We start from the raw sequence: 17,473 nt of genomic DNA, 5'->3' as shown, positions 1-17,473 counted from the left end.
GGTTTAGTTTTTAAAGCAGAATGCTGGGAGATAAGCTCATAAAATTGAATGAAGCATTTTAGCAGGAGGATTAAGAAAGCAAGAGTAGGAAGGTTCTTAGAAAACTTATGGGAGATGCTTGTGCACAACATTTAGTTCTTTATTTTTAAGAATTTGAACATGTTTCAATGGTTGGATCTTTTCTCAAAGCAGGAAAATGTTCAGCTCCTTAGCTTTAACATGGGAGCTGCAGTCATGTTGTATTTCTAATGTTTTTATTAGCTTTTGTGTCTTTAGCAGAAATTTGAAATATTTAGCATTTAGAACTGAAAGCTCATGCAGGCATTTGTAGGCTTAATTAGTGATCTTCCTTGGGTTATTATATTTTAGTATGATGTTACTGACTCTACTGAAGATAAATATTTCTTTCAAAAGTTTTTGATTATRAAGGGCTTCCAAGTTTTCCCATTGCAAAAAAGGAGCAGAACAGAGGTGCATAAAGCACTGAGTGTCCAGGTTGACACTAGACTTTGCTCTTGCTCGTTGTTATGCCTATTAGGCAGCACATCTCCTTGCAGTTCATCCCTACCCGGTCCTGCACTGGGCTGCCTCCTGGACAARCTGGAAAGCTGTGTCAGATTAGATTAGGCCTGAATCTGTCCTCGATCTGATTTTATTCAATATTTTCATTAGGAACTTGAAAAATGGAATAGAAATAGATTCTTATTAAATTATAGCCTTTATCAGGCTGTGATAGGGTTGAGAGTGCTTGGTGGTTAAGGGGGAAGGGAAGGAGGACATGATGATCAAATGGCCTTGGCCAAAAAACAAACAAACAAACAAACAAAAAACCAAAACAACCTGACAAACAAAAGAACAGTTTGATCAAGATGAGGGAAAAGTACTGTATTGTAGCCAGTCATTCTCACACCTGCTTTTTTACTRTGCATATTAGGGCTGGGAGATGTAGTAGGCTGCTAAATAAGCATGTCAAGTTGCSCTGTTCACGATGAGGGAACAAAACCTCCAAATGAACCGTGTGAGCAGGTATGTCTCTCCTCACCAGGTGGTGKTAAGACCTCAGCTAGAGCACTGACACTGATGCTGGTACCACATCTGCAGAAGAGTGTAGACAAATTAAAAAAAGAACAAAGGAAAAAAACTGTAGGACAGCAGTAAATGTGATCTGCGATCTGGTAGATGCAGTCTATGAAAGAAATGAACTTGTTTGGCTTGAAAAGAAAGATGCCTCCGAATATGTGAAAGGTTGCAAATAAAGAAGCTGATGATAAACTTATCCCCAGTGCAATAAAGTAGTATTACATCCAAGTAGCAGCAGGTAAACTTGAGCAGAAATGGTGATGATAGTTAGGTGTTGAGATAAATTGCCTAGCCTAGGAAAGGTTGCAAGATTGCCATGGCCATGTTTTTTTTTTTTTTTTTTTTTTAATATTTAATTTTTAAAGAACTGATTAGAAAAAGATCAAACGTGACCTTGCTTTCGAGTAGGGGTATGGACTTGGTGACCTTGTGACACTCTAGTCTTGTTTTCTGTGACTCAGTTGCAGCATGACATCCTAATTTTTAGGTTCTTTGTTGTATAAGGATTTTTCACTGTTTATTTCTAAAAGCTTAAATAGAGTCCACGTGTTCTTTTTATGTCTGAAACTTTGACATCAATAGGTACTTGACAGAGGAGATGTACTGTGAACTGAAATGTATGGTTTTTTGCGAATGGTAGGTTGTGCTGTACGTGACTGATAAAAGATCTTTCCTAGTATAAAAGCTGGTCCCAGCCCCAATAAATCTGGAATAAATTCTGAGAAGGCATGTTATGTTATGACTGGCATATCTGTGAGCATGGAGCTTTGCTTGAGAGTTAGACTTAAAGTTTGCAAAGCACCAGTGCTGATGTCATTCCCTTGGAATGGGAAGGCCGTTGAAACAGTAAATACTGTCTGTGGCCAGAAGCTAAGTATTGAGCTGGACCTCTTCCTTTCTGTGAAGGAAAGAATGCAGAACAAAACTAAAATCTGTATTTGCAATGGGAAAATCTTAATTAGTTTAGAGCTTGTAGCTATTTCAAACGATTTACATACACAGCTGCTGTTCATGCAAACATGAAAACTATTCATGGAAACTTCAAACTTATCTTGAAATGACAAGTATTTTTTTCTATTTTTTAAAGCTGTTCTTGGTTTTCAAAAGTATTGTTGGAAAGGTCTGAAAACTTATTTGTACTCTACGTGCAGGAAGGAACATAGACATAAGTTAATAGAAGCATATAATAAAAGGCTTCAGTTCAGCAAGAATTAACACTGAAGCTTTGTCAGTATCAAACAGCTGCTGGAAAAGTATTTCTTATTTTTCAGGGGCGTTTACTCTTACGATATCTATGGAGTTTTGGTTATTACTCAAACTTTTTGGGGGGGAGGRGGTGAAGATGATCATAACATGAGCTTAGATGTTGTCTAGGTCTTACAGCTGACTTCTCTGCTACAAAAGGTTAACCCAAAACATTGGATCCAAATAATCCACAGCTTGGGAATGAGAACTTGATTTTTTAGTTTGTGACACTATAATATCTCAAATGCAGGATAACTCAGATTTTTGTTCTGTCCCTTGGAGGCCTCTGTTGAGCGTTCACATGGAATTTATCCCTACCCCCAGCTTCCTCCTAGGATGAAGAAGTTGTGCCCTGGCAGATGTAGGGACCAGATGTTAGGGGGAAAAGTTAAAAAGGGACAATGATGTGACGTGTTAGTTGGGTTCTTCTTGACATGGCTGAACTTCAGTTCCCAGCGTCAAATACGGAAAGCAGCTCATGCTGGCTCCTTGTCTCTACAAGTCTCRTTGTTAGTGTGGAGTGAGAGAGAGGCACAAAGCTTTTATTTGTTAGTGTCAGATATTCAATGCTCAATTAACTGAGGAACAGGGAGGAAGAGRTTAAAATTAAATCAGCTGTTTCTTAGTCAAGGACAGTGTTAAGTAAGTGAATCACCCCCACCTACTCCTTTGCCCAAGGAGTTGTAAGTYATTTTTCTAAATTTTGTCTTCTGTTTTAAATCAGGGCTTCCTCTTTCCTTGTCTTGTTCTTGTCTACCTGTGCACCACTGCATCAGTGACACCTGAGAGGTGCATGCGCTCCAGATCCTTAAATGTCCCGGTGAGCTAATCCAGTAGAACAGACCTCTGCGGGTGATGTTTGACAACRGAAAGGAGCTAGGCATTACTGAAAGAGAAAAAGCTTTTCACCAACTCTAYTTAAAAAGCGTAGAGCGTGCAAGATGCTTTTTTTTTCTCCGTATCCTTTTCAATTTCAAAGGGRCTTCTGCTCCATGTTGGCTTGGGAGAAGGATGTTTAGCTTGATGCTTAATAGGTTACGGGAGACATTGGCAGGTAAGACCATCTTTCTACAGAGGGAAGGATTCATGACCAGTCCAGTTCTCTGTAGGTTAGTCTAGCTCAGGACTGTGAATAATTCTGTTTTTTTACTAAAAGTAGATCACGTGTCCATAGAACCCTGAGAAATTTTTATGGCTTATGAAATAGGAAAGTAAGTGTTTGAAATACTGTAAGATATAATGATTCTGTGAGCTACTTTCTCAAAACTGATGGTTTTAGTTTTGCTAACCAGTTTTTCCATGGGATAGTTGTGCGCTTGTTTTTTGTTGGAGCAAGAAGTTGGATAGATGACCTCCTGATGCTTCCTTCTAACCTGATTTATTCTCTGATTCTCCTATACAAGTCATTCGTTGTATTTAATTTTTAATCAAATATTTTGATTTGCTCTATTTTTACAATGCTTTACCTAATATTTAAGGTTTTTTTAATTTTAATTAAGGCTCAAAGGCACACACTGTCCTTTCTGTGTGGTACAGTGTTTTCAAAGCTAGTGGTGAAAGATGCTTCTTAATATAAAATCTATTCTTTGTTTTTGTAATATGATTCATGGTATTAGCAAATGAGCAACACTAGGCAGCTGGTCTGTACCTTTTAAGTGGTAGGTGTATGTGCAATGAATGAATGTTCAGTTATGCCTGTCCACTTTTATGTGTGAACACACTGGAGCTTCAACATGGGGAACATCTGACATAGTTGGTCAGCATACGAACATCATCTAATAGGTCTTATTCTTTAGAAAATGTGATGTAAAGCTCATCCATATGAGTGTTGTTGTAGTTGTTATCTATGTGTCAAGCTGTCTAGGCCGTGAGAATCAAATTTAAATTCAGTTATTAATTTTGCCTTGTATTCACACCTTAGCTCTACGATGCCCTGTTCCCTCTTTACCCCCTACCTCCCTCTTTAACCCTTAAAGAAATCATCTCAGTTGTCTTCTAGCACYGGTTTATCTGTATGAACATTTGTGGTCATAAATGTCATAACTTAAAGCCACTGTGTATTTGGTAGTCAAACCCTTCTCTTTTGAGCATATTATTATGTACTTGGAGAGCTAATAACAAAAATCTCCGTGCTAGGACTTTGATTCCTGTGCATTTTAAAAATTTATTTGTTGGGGATACTCTACTCCCTTAGGTCTTAAAGTCAGTTCCAGTATTTGCAATAGTTTGAACCTTCAACCCTGAGCTGCAAGGGTCAGAGGGCTCAGTTGCTGTGCAAAGCGATCGTTTTTCACAGGAGAGGGAAGTGAGATTTCTTTGGGCTTTAGCGTTTATTTTTCTCTCTTACTGAGTGCRACACAGAGCATCCTTGCTCGAAAGCAAAGGGAGGAGAGCAAATTCAGTCCACATGTTTGAGATTTTAGGTTGAGAATGATTCATGCTCAGCTTCTGGGAGTTGTAATTAGGGGTGACATAATAACCATAAACTTTCAGTAGAATAGTAGCAGCATTTTGTTACTTTGTGACTGCAGAAGCTGCTTCTTACTAATATCTCTTTGAGATAAGCCTACAGGACYTACAGAATTTCCAGGTCTGGATCCAAGATTTCATGGCTCAGTTTGCTTCCCTCGTAATACTGAGGGGAACCCTGAGTTCTGAAACCCCCTAAATTTCAATGATGTTTTTCTTTGGATCAACATCTCAACCTTTTCCTTAGCAATTTGGATCCACCTGTGTACTTTTCAAGCCAGTTTTATCTTACGCTGGCTGAATCCTGCCATTTTATACACTTTATTAATATACTCTAAGGGTTATCTACTGTGGAAGAAGACAGTCATACAATSCTCTTGCTCAGAATTATTACTGCTTTTTTCTTTTCAGAGTGGCTGAAAGGGAAGGCATTCAGGAATGTGTGAAGCGGGGAGTTCTGCCATTCATACTGTGCACCAAGGTGCATTCCTTTAAGRAGAGATGGGCATTTACACTGGAGTTTTGCCATTAGCATTCAGCCAGTTTTATTTTTTGGCATCCTAGCACATGGAATTTTTAAGAAGTAGGGATACATTTTTAAAAGCAGGTCACAGACAAAAATAAAGACACGTTTTCAGCTACAAGAAGTAGGTCAGGCTTTGGGGGGATCATTTGGGAAAGCTGTTGATCTGATCTTGCTAGTTTTTCTTTATTAATATCTTTTACTTCCTGTGCCAAAACTTTTATTTTTTAAAAAAGAAATCCTGCTCATTTTGTTTTAAGTATATGCTTGTTGTATTTATCTGCTTTGACTAGCAAACTTTTTTATATCATGATTAAATGACAAAAAATGTTTCCAGTTTTCCATTAAAGAATACTCTAGAGGAAAATGAGGCCTCTCTCTCTGCTGTGGTCCAAAAGGGATAAAGCTGCTCTGTGTCACCTCATTACTTTAGGTTCATGTTTTACCTCAGGACACTTTGGGAAGGGGTTTAGCCTGGTTCCACTGCTCAGCTGATCACTTTTGTAGCACCTTTTATGCTTAAAAGAATCTGGCTAAGTTTTGCAAACTATTTCATACCCTCTTCTTTAATAATGCTGTGTGTAGACCCTGTAAGAGCGGGGGGGGTAAGGGAGGGAATAGGGATTATGGTGTGTCCAGCAACGCAATTAGCCTGGCCAGAAATGACTACTTTGATAGTGGAGAGGCTCTTACAAGAGCTTTGACCATTAAATGATAATGCCATTTAAAGACAGATAGCTGTATGGTCAGTGAGCTGCTGTGTAGCTATTCCTGTGTGCCTGAAATCTCAGTGCTCGGGATGGACACCCTGCTCAGCTGGCCAGAGGTTGCTCGGCATGGGTGTAAGAATGTATGTTTATCTTCTCCATAGCCTGGTGCACCAGAGAGCGGGCAGATAGCCAAGCTGTACAGCTGATGGAGTAAGGATATATTTAGTTAACAAACTAGGATTAGGTTCAGCAGTAATTGAGCTGTAGAAACCTCTGAGCCTCTTCTGCAGTTGGTCCTTGGAACTAGGATGTTTTTGCTCTGTCAAACCAAATTTTAGCCAATAGCACTGTTTGTGGAGGACACCTCAGCAAATAATCCCACCTTTCTGAACGGCTGCAGTGATGTGTCATTTCGTTTCCTCTTTGTTCTGCTCCTCTTTGTTCTCATAAATTCGTTTACTGTGAATTTATGTAACTGCGTACATTAAATTCACAAGAGCAAAAAACGCTTGGTGTTCATGTACAGATAGTCAGTATCTCCTGTTTACAACTTCCTAAAAGAATATTGATATAGGTGACATCTTTGTTTAATGGTGGTAATTTATTTTTCTTCCTATTTCCACATTCTCTATTTTACAGAATATGATTCAGAAACAAAAAGGGTTCAAGACATTCTTTCTGGAATGGAGAAACCACAGGTATGTGATCCAGAATTACCACATACAAGGAAAAATAGCAAATTCGATGAGTACATTCTGTCACAATCTACTGGGGATTTCGCAAGGGAGCATCTCTGAATTTTTGCTTGCTAGATTGTTGCCTTTGTATATTTTTATCTAATTGACTTTTCAGGGATATAGTCAGTGGGCGTAAATTCTAAGGATGTTCTATGCCTGTGGGAATGTATGGCCTCTGCCCACTGCAAGAGTTGCACCAGTCCTCTGTTTACAGGAAGAGACTGTCGGCATTAATAGTRAAATGAGGACCCCAGCACTGTGTAGTTGTGATGATTTACATAGCTCCTCTCCCCTTCCTCTTGAGTTTAATTTTATTTGTCATAAGCAATTTGTGTCTGTAATCATGATTAAATTAAGCTAATTCTGTTATTCAATGGCAATTATATTCAAGTTTGTCTTAAGCAAAAGAAAGCACATGAATTGTGATGAAAATTCAATCACTATGCAATAACTTTAATTTGGGTGTGACCCAAATCAAGCAAGGTTATTAATAAATCTGACTATGAGGCCTTTGCCTGTGATGTTTTTCTAGTTTGTGTCAGAAGAAAAGCTGTGGATCCTAAATAGTCCAGACAAACACTTGAAGAAGCAATCATGAGACAGTGAGAGAGACTTTGAGGTTCTCTATCCTAATTGCTCTGGAAGCATGTAGGGCTTTTCCTGTTAGGTTGGAAGCCTAGAGAGCAAATAAACAAATAAAAAGTTGAATAGTTAAAATGCTGTTAYAAGGACTGAGTTCAGTAGCAGCTGAACAGCTGATGGAAAGAAACTGTGCAGTGGAAGTCTGAAGAAGTGGTAGTTGCTAAGCTGCAGAAGTGGCATACCTGAGAGAGAGCATGCATGAGCAGAGTCTGAGGTTTTATTTTTAGGACCTATTCTCTTAAATACTTTCATTCTGAATAAATCAGAAAGGTATTCAGTTGTTGGGTGCTATTGTCATTGCTTATGAAAGTGTCCATTTTAAGCCAGGCCAGCCAGACCGAAGTCAGACTTATGGAGATAATAAATACGAGAGGGCTGCAGCCCAAGTTTCTGTTTGCAAGTTGGAAAATTACTTTATTTCATTTAGAAACAAGTGACACAGTATAAAGCTTGAAGCCCTTAGAAAAGGATTGCTTGGAGAGCTAGCTTGCAGGCRGCTAAGCATGCACAGTTAGCACCAAACTATGCTACTATATTGTGTCAGTGCTTCGTGCCGGGGACTACCTGAATGTGCCTCGGCTTGTAGAATGGCACAGCTTGATACCTTTTACAAAGATCTAGAGAGCWGACCTGAAAAATGTGATAGTTCACATTTATATATCTACAGCGGTAACAAGAGCAGCTATTTTAACTTTGCAGGGTTCAGAGCTCTGCACGATTAGATTCCTGGTACCCAGGGTACTTAAAGCAGAGGGGAGCAAAAAATACCGATAGGAAAATATAAATTTCTGTGCACCGTTTCAAAAGTAGCTCTTAAAGGAATCTTTTTTWAAAAAAATAAAAAAAGTCTAGAATATGATAAATGCTGGTTAAATGGTAATGATGTTTAAGGAGATGTCAGGGATTTTCTGTGACTTCTGCTGTAACTTTGACATTTGTGATTAARCTTGTATGAGTATCATGTGCCACTGACTGCTTTCAGTAATTATGTGCATGTATTTAGTATTATATATGGTGGAAATACATATTATGTATAAGTAGTCAACTGGGCCATGTTTTTGGTAAGCATTTTGTGTATATGAAAGAAGTAAAACAATGTATAGAAAAATGCTTATGTAGAAAGAAGTGGCGGTTTAAAAAAACAGACAGAAAACAGTAAGTTAGTGGCAAAGAGGAGTGAAGCAAAAAAGCTATATTTTTTTTYCCCCATGTTTTTATTTAAATGAAACCTCACAGACTCGGTAAGCGTTCTCTGAAGCAAACACCTCGGCGAGGGAAGAGCAGCTTGAAGCTGCGTCTCGGGGAGGGCCGAGCGCAGAGCCGCGGCGGCCGGCGGAGCGGCGCTCGGCAGGCCGTCGCCTCCCGGAGCCCGCGTGCCGGCGGCGGCAGTGCCGGGGGCAGCTCCTCCTTAAGCATCGGGCTTTTTGCCTAAAACTGCTGGGTTAGGCCCAGGGTTTAAAAGTGAAATTTTGACCTGGTAATCACCATGAATCCGTTTGACCCCCGAGTCTGTCAGACGTTGCCCCCGAGGGAGTAAATGAATGTTGCTTGCGGTGTAGTTCTCACACGTACAACAAAGCTCCGAGCAGCCCGATGGCTGTGAACGCTAACCCGGAATTTAAAAGATAATGAAAGTTGTACAGAAACATTGTTCGGTACCTGAATGCCTGCGAGGACTGATATTCATCAGTCTTGTAACCTTATTAAAGTCGTGGAGGAGCTGGGATCCTTTCCCAGGGGCTTTTATAAGATAATTATTTACACCACCAAGTTTTGGTACTGTATAAAGCAGGCATTTGCTGCGTAAACTGAGAAGTTTTCAGAAACTAATTAACTGTGCTTTTCAGCAGGCACACAAACCTCCGTAGGGGAGAATCTTTTGTGCCCCTGTAGCCAGAAGGAAAAGCCAGCCCCCTTAAAACCAAACGCGGCAGTTCTGCGAGCGGGCGAGTCGGGTCGCGCTGCCTGGAAGGCAGCCCAGAGCTCTGCCTCCCCAGCCTGCGAGGAAGCTCGCTGGTTCCTTGGGTTTTGGTGGGATAGAAAGAGAGCGGCTTTAATGATCAATAAACTGTTCCTGACTTAGAGTAAGACGTTTGTAACTGAAAGTTGACTTGAACAATACCCTGAACGAGTAATGGCATCCGAGTCAGTGACATTAGGCCTGCTGTTGGGACCGCAGCTGTCCCGGTCTTACCGCGTTGAAAATCCAAGGAAGGGTGCTGGTCCGCATCTGTTCAGCTGCGTAGCACCTTTCAAAAGGCGCTTGTTTTCCCGGGCGTGCAGGGGACAAATTGGAGTTGGAGGCACTGAGCTGTTTGGGGAGTTCTTGTTGTTTTCAGTGCATCCTAATGTCACTTATTAACTATACCCTTTTTCATAGCAAAACGAGTTTTCTTTGCTCCATGTAGAAGTTAGTAAAGTTAAATGGTTGCTTGGCCATTGAATAAGATACTGAAGAGATACACCTCTAGCAAGCATGAGATGACTTTGAGCCTCTTAGTCTGTGAGCAGTGGATCTGTGCATCTCCGTTCATACAAATAAATCAGTTGTTACTCTGCCATGCACAACGCTGTTGTTCTAGCTTTCGGCACTGGTAGAGTTTTGTATTTCCTGACTCTATCATACATGCTTGCTTCCTGCTACACTTAGTTTGTGTACTCAGTGCAGCTAAGATTTATTGTATTTAATGATCTATTATGTTTGTTTTAAAAACTGCTCCAGCAATTACTACATACATAATACCACTGAAATAGGCCAGCAGTAACTCTGAACCCTGTATCAGTAGTAGTTCAGTGAGGTAAGTAAGGGAACACTGTGCTTAGGAGCTATTTCTAACTTTTATCCCCTCTGTGGAAATATGTATACACTAACTTAGAATGCTAACCTACCATTTTCTAGGATTTCCTAGTCTTATTTTAAGAAATGGTAAAAGACCTTTTACAGATTGTTGGAGTTCATGAAAGTCCAAGGCTTTCACCATATGCAGAGTATATATACGTGTGTCCTCGTGAGTAGTCGGAGAGAAAAACATTGCAAGAGAACATTGGCAGGATATCATGCCTCGAGTTCCAAGTCCATCTGAATTTATGAAAAACAATTATGCAAGCCTATTTCCATAATAATAAAAGAAACTGCTTGTTCATGGGTTGAGCTGATAAATAGTAGCAATGTCTGTTAAAAGAACATTCTGATTTGGATCTTTTTATTATCCAGTTCTCTGACCTATTGAATACATTGTAGAACACATAGATTTCTAGCTCTAAATATCTTTGTCACAATTAAACTCATATCTGTATTTTATATATATATATATATATATATATATGATATTTAACTTTTTGTCTTATTTGAAACAGAATTTTAAAAATATCTAATCTCAGTTTTTGCTAGTCCAGGTTTTGAAGGAAGCTGATTTCTTAGCAGCAGAAAAATGTGACTAGAGCAAGAAATCACTGAATATGTGTACAAGAATTCACATSTTCATATTTTTAATGAAGAAAGGTTGCTACTACTTAAACCAGTTGTAAAACAAGAAGTTTTCATATTATGTTGAACAGAAGTTTTCCTTTTRGTAGGAGTAAATGTGTTGCAATAAATAAAAATCTTTAACTTTTGAGAGGACAGTGGTGAAATTAAGATGAGATACTTTGTGGTTTCACCTACTTGTCATTATGTTAAAAACGCAGATTTATGACTTACTTAAAGAGCATGTGCTTGATATATTGGCATCACATACAACAGTTGGAGTGCTTTTCAGCAGGGAGCAACGTGTTTTCACATGAGAAGATAAATATTCTGCAGTATATACGTTTAAAGCTGTCCAGAAGTCTGACTTGTAAGCAAGCAGACCTTAAAATCTGATATTGCAGCCCATTGCTAGGCTTCATTCTTAAAGAATCCCAAACTGAACCTTAACAATTTCGTTCTAAGCACAGTTATGTAGCAAACTAATGCTAAAATGCCACTGCTRAATCATTAAGGTATTTCAGATGCCTCAAAGAAAGTATTGGAAATGTGTAGCTATGCACCTGCATCGTTCTCCATTACCCTCTTACGTCTTTTGAAATAACAAAGTTGCTTTGTATTTTGGAGAAATCTGCTAAAATGATAAAACAGAGTGAAATTTTGTGGGTAGAAGAAATTAATAAAGAATTTAAAACCTCCTGCTTTTGTTYCTCCTTGTGGAAGCTAAGTGGCTTTTTTATTTTATTTTGTTTATTTTTAATTTATTTTTTTTTTAAGGAGTCGCTTTCGTTATGAAAGCTGAAGAGTTTGTGGCAGGGTGCTTTGCTTAGGACTTCCGAATAGTCTCTGGATTTCTCTCCAAAGACTTGCATGATAGCTAAAATAACAATAGTTTTTATTATTATTATTATTATTATTATTATTTTTGAAGCAGTAAGTGGGGAGAAGGACTTTTTCTTTCTTGGCTTGGTAGCAGAAGCCTGTTCTCCTGGAAGCTACTGTTCTGCACATGCATGTGATGAAGGATGCTGCTGGCAACGTGCCCATGGGCTCTCCTGTTGAGGCCTGGAGTCGCACAACGAAAGCTACAGGAGGTTTAACCTCTGTCAATCTAAAGTTATTTGGAGCTGTGTTTCCAGAAGAATACAGCTGCGTTGCTGCCCATGATAAAGCTGTTTTGGTGATGGGGCTTGAGGCATTTTCAGTGTTTTATTCGAAGGGAATTCTGGCCCATCTGCCATTTAGATTCTCCTGTAGAGCTGCACCCAGTGGCGACTATGGGTCATAAATACCCTCTTTCTGGCAGGGCATAAAGTGATTGATTTGGAATTTAATTTTTAATCGTTAAGTCAGACTTTTAATGTGATCCTTCCCTAGGCCTTTGAGTCAGTGCAACTTTGCAGATACTTGAATTATTGCAGCTTCRAGTTACAACAAGGAACAGGATGACTAAAAATGCCGTTGCTGGGTTTTTCAAGAACCTCACTAACAGAAGCTTTAGAAAAATAAGTGCAGACAAGAAAATCTTTAGAATGAAGTCATTGTTTGTCTTATTTCCACTTACTTTCTGATCACGACCACAACAGCGGAGTACTTTAAAAATGTGCAGGGAGTACTTAAACCTTTAGGCAGTATGTAGCCAGCTCCCTGTGGGGATATGTGTCTTTCTATTCCTCATTTCTTAGATGTTATTCTGTAAATTATTTTTTTTGTTTGTTTTGTTGATGACCATTTCTAATTTTACTTTTCACCTCTAGTTCTTAAATTTCTTGCTGCTTATAAGAAATTGATTGTAAAGATTCAAGCAAAAAGCGAATATTTAGAAGACAATGTTTTTCTTGAATTCAGAGTAACTGATGTTTTTTTATAGGTTACAAATATTCAAGCAAGAACAGCTTTACTTACGTGGTCACCTCCCACCGGCCTTTTAAACGCAGATAGACACAACAATGGTTTGCCTTACACCTGTACTTACGAGGTTGCCTTATCAGATAAAGGGAGGGATGGAAAATATAAGATAATTTACAGGTAATAGTATAACTTCTACACTTGTATTACTCTCAATTTGTATTTACATAAGAAATAATCTCTCTTAGCTTTTCAGGGTCCCCATGAGTTGCACAAATGTGTCCCAGCTACTTATAAATACATCCTCTTTTCTGCTCAGATCCTCATGCCTGAAGGAGCTTGTGGCAAGCTGGTTAGGTGCACGGCACAAGGCCCCAGACTGCCTTCCTCTCCTGCCCCCTTAGTCCGCGATGGGTATCACGTGTGTTGCTGTGTCTCCCGTTAACAGTGAAAAGCAGCACATTTATCTGTGCTAAATGTCAAAATCCCTTTGTGTACACCATGCAGCTGTCTTCCTGATGGACTATGTTTTCTGTGGACTTCCATAATTAAGAATATTAAACCCAGTTCTTCTTGAGCTGAAGAGCAATTGGTAAGGGCTCTACTGCTTCAGATAGCCTTTAATCGACAGAGAAGGGAGGATGCCCACCAGTAGACTATATAATAACCTCCACTGAGAAATGCTGAATACTTGGCTGTTAGCAGTCTTAAGTAAAAATTCTTGAGGGATTTCTCTAATTTCGGTGATCATCTGAGCTTATTTTGTGATCAAATACATATGGTGTTATACCTTTCTTCTTTCCCCTTTAATGATGTCCAGGATAGAAAATTGAGACGTGAACTTGACTGTGAACTACTATTTACCTGTGAAGTTTGACTGTCACTTTTCTGAAGTAGTTTGAAATAATAAATATGCAAAAAGTACAACAGTAATGTTACATTGATTCAGGTCCTTTCAACTCTGAGAAGGTTGAAAAACGCTATAAGCTTTATATGAATATCAACAGATGGAAGGCTAGCACTGAAATAAAGCYGTATAGTTAGTTGACTTTATAAATGGGGTCGTAACTACTCTTCTCTTCAGGCTTCATAAGGCTTTCAGGAAACCTGAAGTGTTCTGTATTCCTTACTATTATTTTTCTGTGATGGTTTTTTTTTTCCTTTCAAGTCATTATATATAGGAATCCCTAGTCACTGGAATATCAGTAGCTGTGCTAAATATGATACTGCTTTTCATGATTTGTTAATGGTTTCTTTCTGCAGTGGAGAAGAACTAGAATATAACCTGAAAGACCTCAGGCCAGCAACAGATTATCATGTCAGGTGAGTTAGTGAGACTCTGAATGTCACTTAAATGTAGTCTGTTCAGATATGTGAGAATAAATGTGGAAAGGTTTTATCTAACTATACGTAGTGCAACCCAAGAATTTTGTAGTAACAGCTGCAGGATTACTTTCATGCCTGCTAAGTATTCTTTGATCCATTTTATCTTAGACTGAAAACTATGAGAGTGTTTTTTGAACACGATCTTTTCTGTCATACTGTTGTTGCTAAAGTAAGAGTAAAAAGACATCTGTGTCTACCTCTACTTCTGCCTATCTATATAAATATATATGTATATAAGTATAACAAGTCTTGAGGTGCTTAGATATGAAAGTATAGGATACCTCAAGCTTGTTCAAAAATTTGACCAGAGCATTGGTGTTTGTCTGCCTTATATCAGATGTGTACCAGAAAAACTGAAAGTAGTCCTGTGTGTTTTTTTTCTTAAATACTCCTAACTTCATGAAGCAAATCTGATGACAAATCTATCCGGCTATAATAATTTCAGTATTTACTGTTTTCTAAGAAATGGATTCACACTGGTCTGTCTTGCTATTTTAAGCTAACGTTTGCTAACATTATGATCTCTCTGGATTATAGTGTTATAGAGAGAATAATGATTGGTAATTATAAGTGGAAAGAGAGACTGAGGTAAAAGTTCAGTGGGATGTTAGGGTGAAGAAAAAAATTAGCAAAAACATAGGTGCATAAAATGGCACCTGAATCTGAGACAGAGAATCTGTTAAAAATGTAACTCTTCATACATAAATTCCACTGAAACTAATTAGCTTTATTGCTTATTTGCAGAATAGTTTTTATTATAGATGGAAAGCTAACACTAGAATGCCAGAGCCTTCATGTGCTCTCAGTCACGAATGGCAGGARCAAGGCAGGCAGTAAGGCTGGTGCTGGAACTGATGTATTCTGCAAGGCTGATCTGATCTTATAAAGAATTTTTTGGAGAAACACATCTCCTTCAAGTGCAACAGTAATGCCAATGAGAGTTCAGTGKTAGAGCATATTTCTCTTTGTTTCTAGAACTACATTCATTACACAATTACATAATTATTCTCAATTTTGAGCCTTGATATTTTTAATACCAGTTTTTTATTATCTGATTTTTTTGCATTTTTAAAAAGTTTTTGCTTATGAGCCAAGGCTTCAAATTCACATCCTGTTCACTTATGCTTAATATCCTTTTTTTTTAAAAAAAAAACCTGTCACTCCTGTCTATTGTTTCCTTCTGTTTTTCCAGACAAGGGCTAAGCTTGGCATACATTTTCTCATCAAGGCTGCTACCATTTGTAAAACTTTGGAAAATGAACACTTTGCTTCTGAGCAAAAAAAAAAAAAACAAACACACACTTCTTTTTCTCTGATATCCNAAAAAAAAAAAAAAAAAAAACACACTTCTTTTTCTCTGATATCCTAGCTTCTTCTTTTAAGGACATTTTCTAATAGTGCCCTAAAATGTACTTTTCAAGGGAAGCTAAAGACCATAAGTAACTTCTGAGTAAGTAGATTCAAGGAAGAAGAAAGTTGTAAAACACTACTGAGCTTCCCGCTGTAAGCAATTGAGCTTAATTTCTAAAGCAGGCTTCAAACAGTAAAGTGGTGGTCGTTCAAAGTGTACTGGTGAGGTCTCATGCAATTTTTAATGGTGCTCAAGGTATTTGCCCTATATCCTGGCTAACTTCCAAATCAGTTCATTCTGTCAGCCTACAGTTCCCTGCGTTTTTCTGCATATTTGCCAAATTATAAATCATTTGTGAACAGCTAGCAGTAACTTTTATTTTAAAAAAAAAAAAAAAAAAAAAAAGCTGCCAGATATGAAAGTCAGACTTAAAAGCAGCAGCACGCACTTACAGTGGGAGAAACCAACACTTAAAAGCAGATATTGTTTCCTAATACTTTTTTTCCCTCCATTGAAACTGCATTACATATTAACAACTCTGAAGAAATAAATCTGTTAAGTAAAGAAATTTGTGACCAACAGTTACTCAGCAGATCATATTGGGTCTCTTTAATCTTGGCAACATCTTTAAGGACTTCTTTTTCACACAGAAGCTGCTTGAGCTTGCTGCTTCTTCATTTGACCCTAGACATTTAGAACAACCTGCTTCACTGTGAACCTACATCCTAGGTTCAAGATGTAGATTTCTTCAAGTTATTATTTTGGTAGTTACAGGGATGATTCCACTCACCTTTCTGAGGGCCAGTCAGTCTCTTTTCCACTTAAACTTTTAATCTTCCGAGAGGCCCCTGTTGCAATCTACCGTAGGAATTCCAGAGCTACTTATTTCCAGGACACTTGTTTTCTTTCATTTTTCAGGAGTTTGTATTACACCCCCTAGTAGGCAGTAGAGTTACGGTAATGAACATTGACAAACCTCAGGTACCACGGCAACTTCCAAGTGGCAGAAGCAAAAATGCAATTTTCCATTGATTTGCAGATGATGTTCTTGTTAAACTCATTTTTATGTGGTTGTATTCCCCAATGATGCATCTTTGACTCTTAGCTACACTGATTTCCGGGACACATGCAARCGGTGTATCCAGTTGCCAGATGCAGACTCAAGTAATTAATCGCGTTTGTTTTCACTCTTGACTGCTAACAGGAGATATATAAAGCAGCACTACATGATATTTCCACTGAGGGCAAGCAGCTCTTGTGAATTCCCCCCAAAGGTTTAATTCTATGTAGGTGGCCATTGCACATAAATTACTCTTATCTACTGAAAACAAATTAGAAATTGCCCTTTCTTAAACTCTACATTCAAGTACACAATAGCTGCAGCCAGCCCCGAGGTCATTGTCTGGTCACAGTTTGAAAGTTTTGTGCGCAAAAGACTTGCGACTTGCACTTTTCTTTTGCAGTGCAGAAAATGTGACAGGAARAATAACATCATTAGTTTTTCAGAGAAAAGCACCTGATGAGGAGGTGCTCAAATATATTGTACTTGTTTTCCCATGTTAGTTTGCAGTATATCCCCTTTTATGCTGTTATGTAGAGGATTTGCTTGAAATCAAAATTGTTTTGAAGATTTTTGGTTTATCAAAGCAATGTTTTCGAGCTATTTCTATTATTGTGTTAGTTTTTAGTTCAGAGCTCTACTGAGTATAGACAYTTGAGGAGCGTTGGAGAAACTTGTACATGTGGAAGGACAGCAGCAATAGCTATCACTGAAAATGRTACACACAAATCAATTTAAGTAGGGCATTAGTGTTCGCACCTTTTCCTCGTGAACTCTTACATTCTGTTGTATGCTGAAGAGGGCTTGAGCACAGTGCATGAAGTGTTGCCAAGAGCCATGGAAAGAGTGGCAGAGACTTCTTGTGGTCAAAAGAAAAGATGATGATAAGTCAGCTGCCTGTGGGAGAAGTTGCACGAAACACTGTAATGATCATCTCCTGTTGTGTATTTGTTTTT

The 17,473-nt window shown here is 38.4% G+C and overlaps 1 protein-coding gene across 1 annotated transcript in view; it reads left to right on the top strand.

The window, feature by feature from the left end:
• Window positions 1–17,473, top strand: part of FNDC3B (fibronectin type III domain containing 3B) — a 191,244-nt gene that overhangs the window by 109,007 nt on the left and 64,764 nt on the right. The window contains exons 7-9 of the mRNA XM_085322314.1: window positions 6,667–6,725; window positions 12,743–12,900; window positions 13,984–14,043. Of these exons, the coding sequence (XP_085178440.1) occupies window positions 6,667–6,725; window positions 12,743–12,900; window positions 13,984–14,043 (277 nt within the window). The remainder of the gene's footprint in view (window positions 1–6,666; window positions 6,726–12,742; window positions 12,901–13,983; window positions 14,044–17,473) is intronic.

The sequence above is a fragment of the Rhea americana genome, unplaced genomic scaffold (genome assembly GCF_003343005.1).
Source record: "Rhea americana isolate MKP2758 unplaced genomic scaffold, rheAme1 scaffold_76, whole genome shotgun sequence".
In the NCBI taxonomy this organism is placed as follows: domain Eukaryota; kingdom Metazoa; phylum Chordata; class Aves; order Rheiformes; family Rheidae; genus Rhea; species Rhea americana.
The sequence above is the reverse complement of the archived record's forward strand: the minus strand, read 5'-3'. Positions and strand labels throughout refer to the sequence as shown.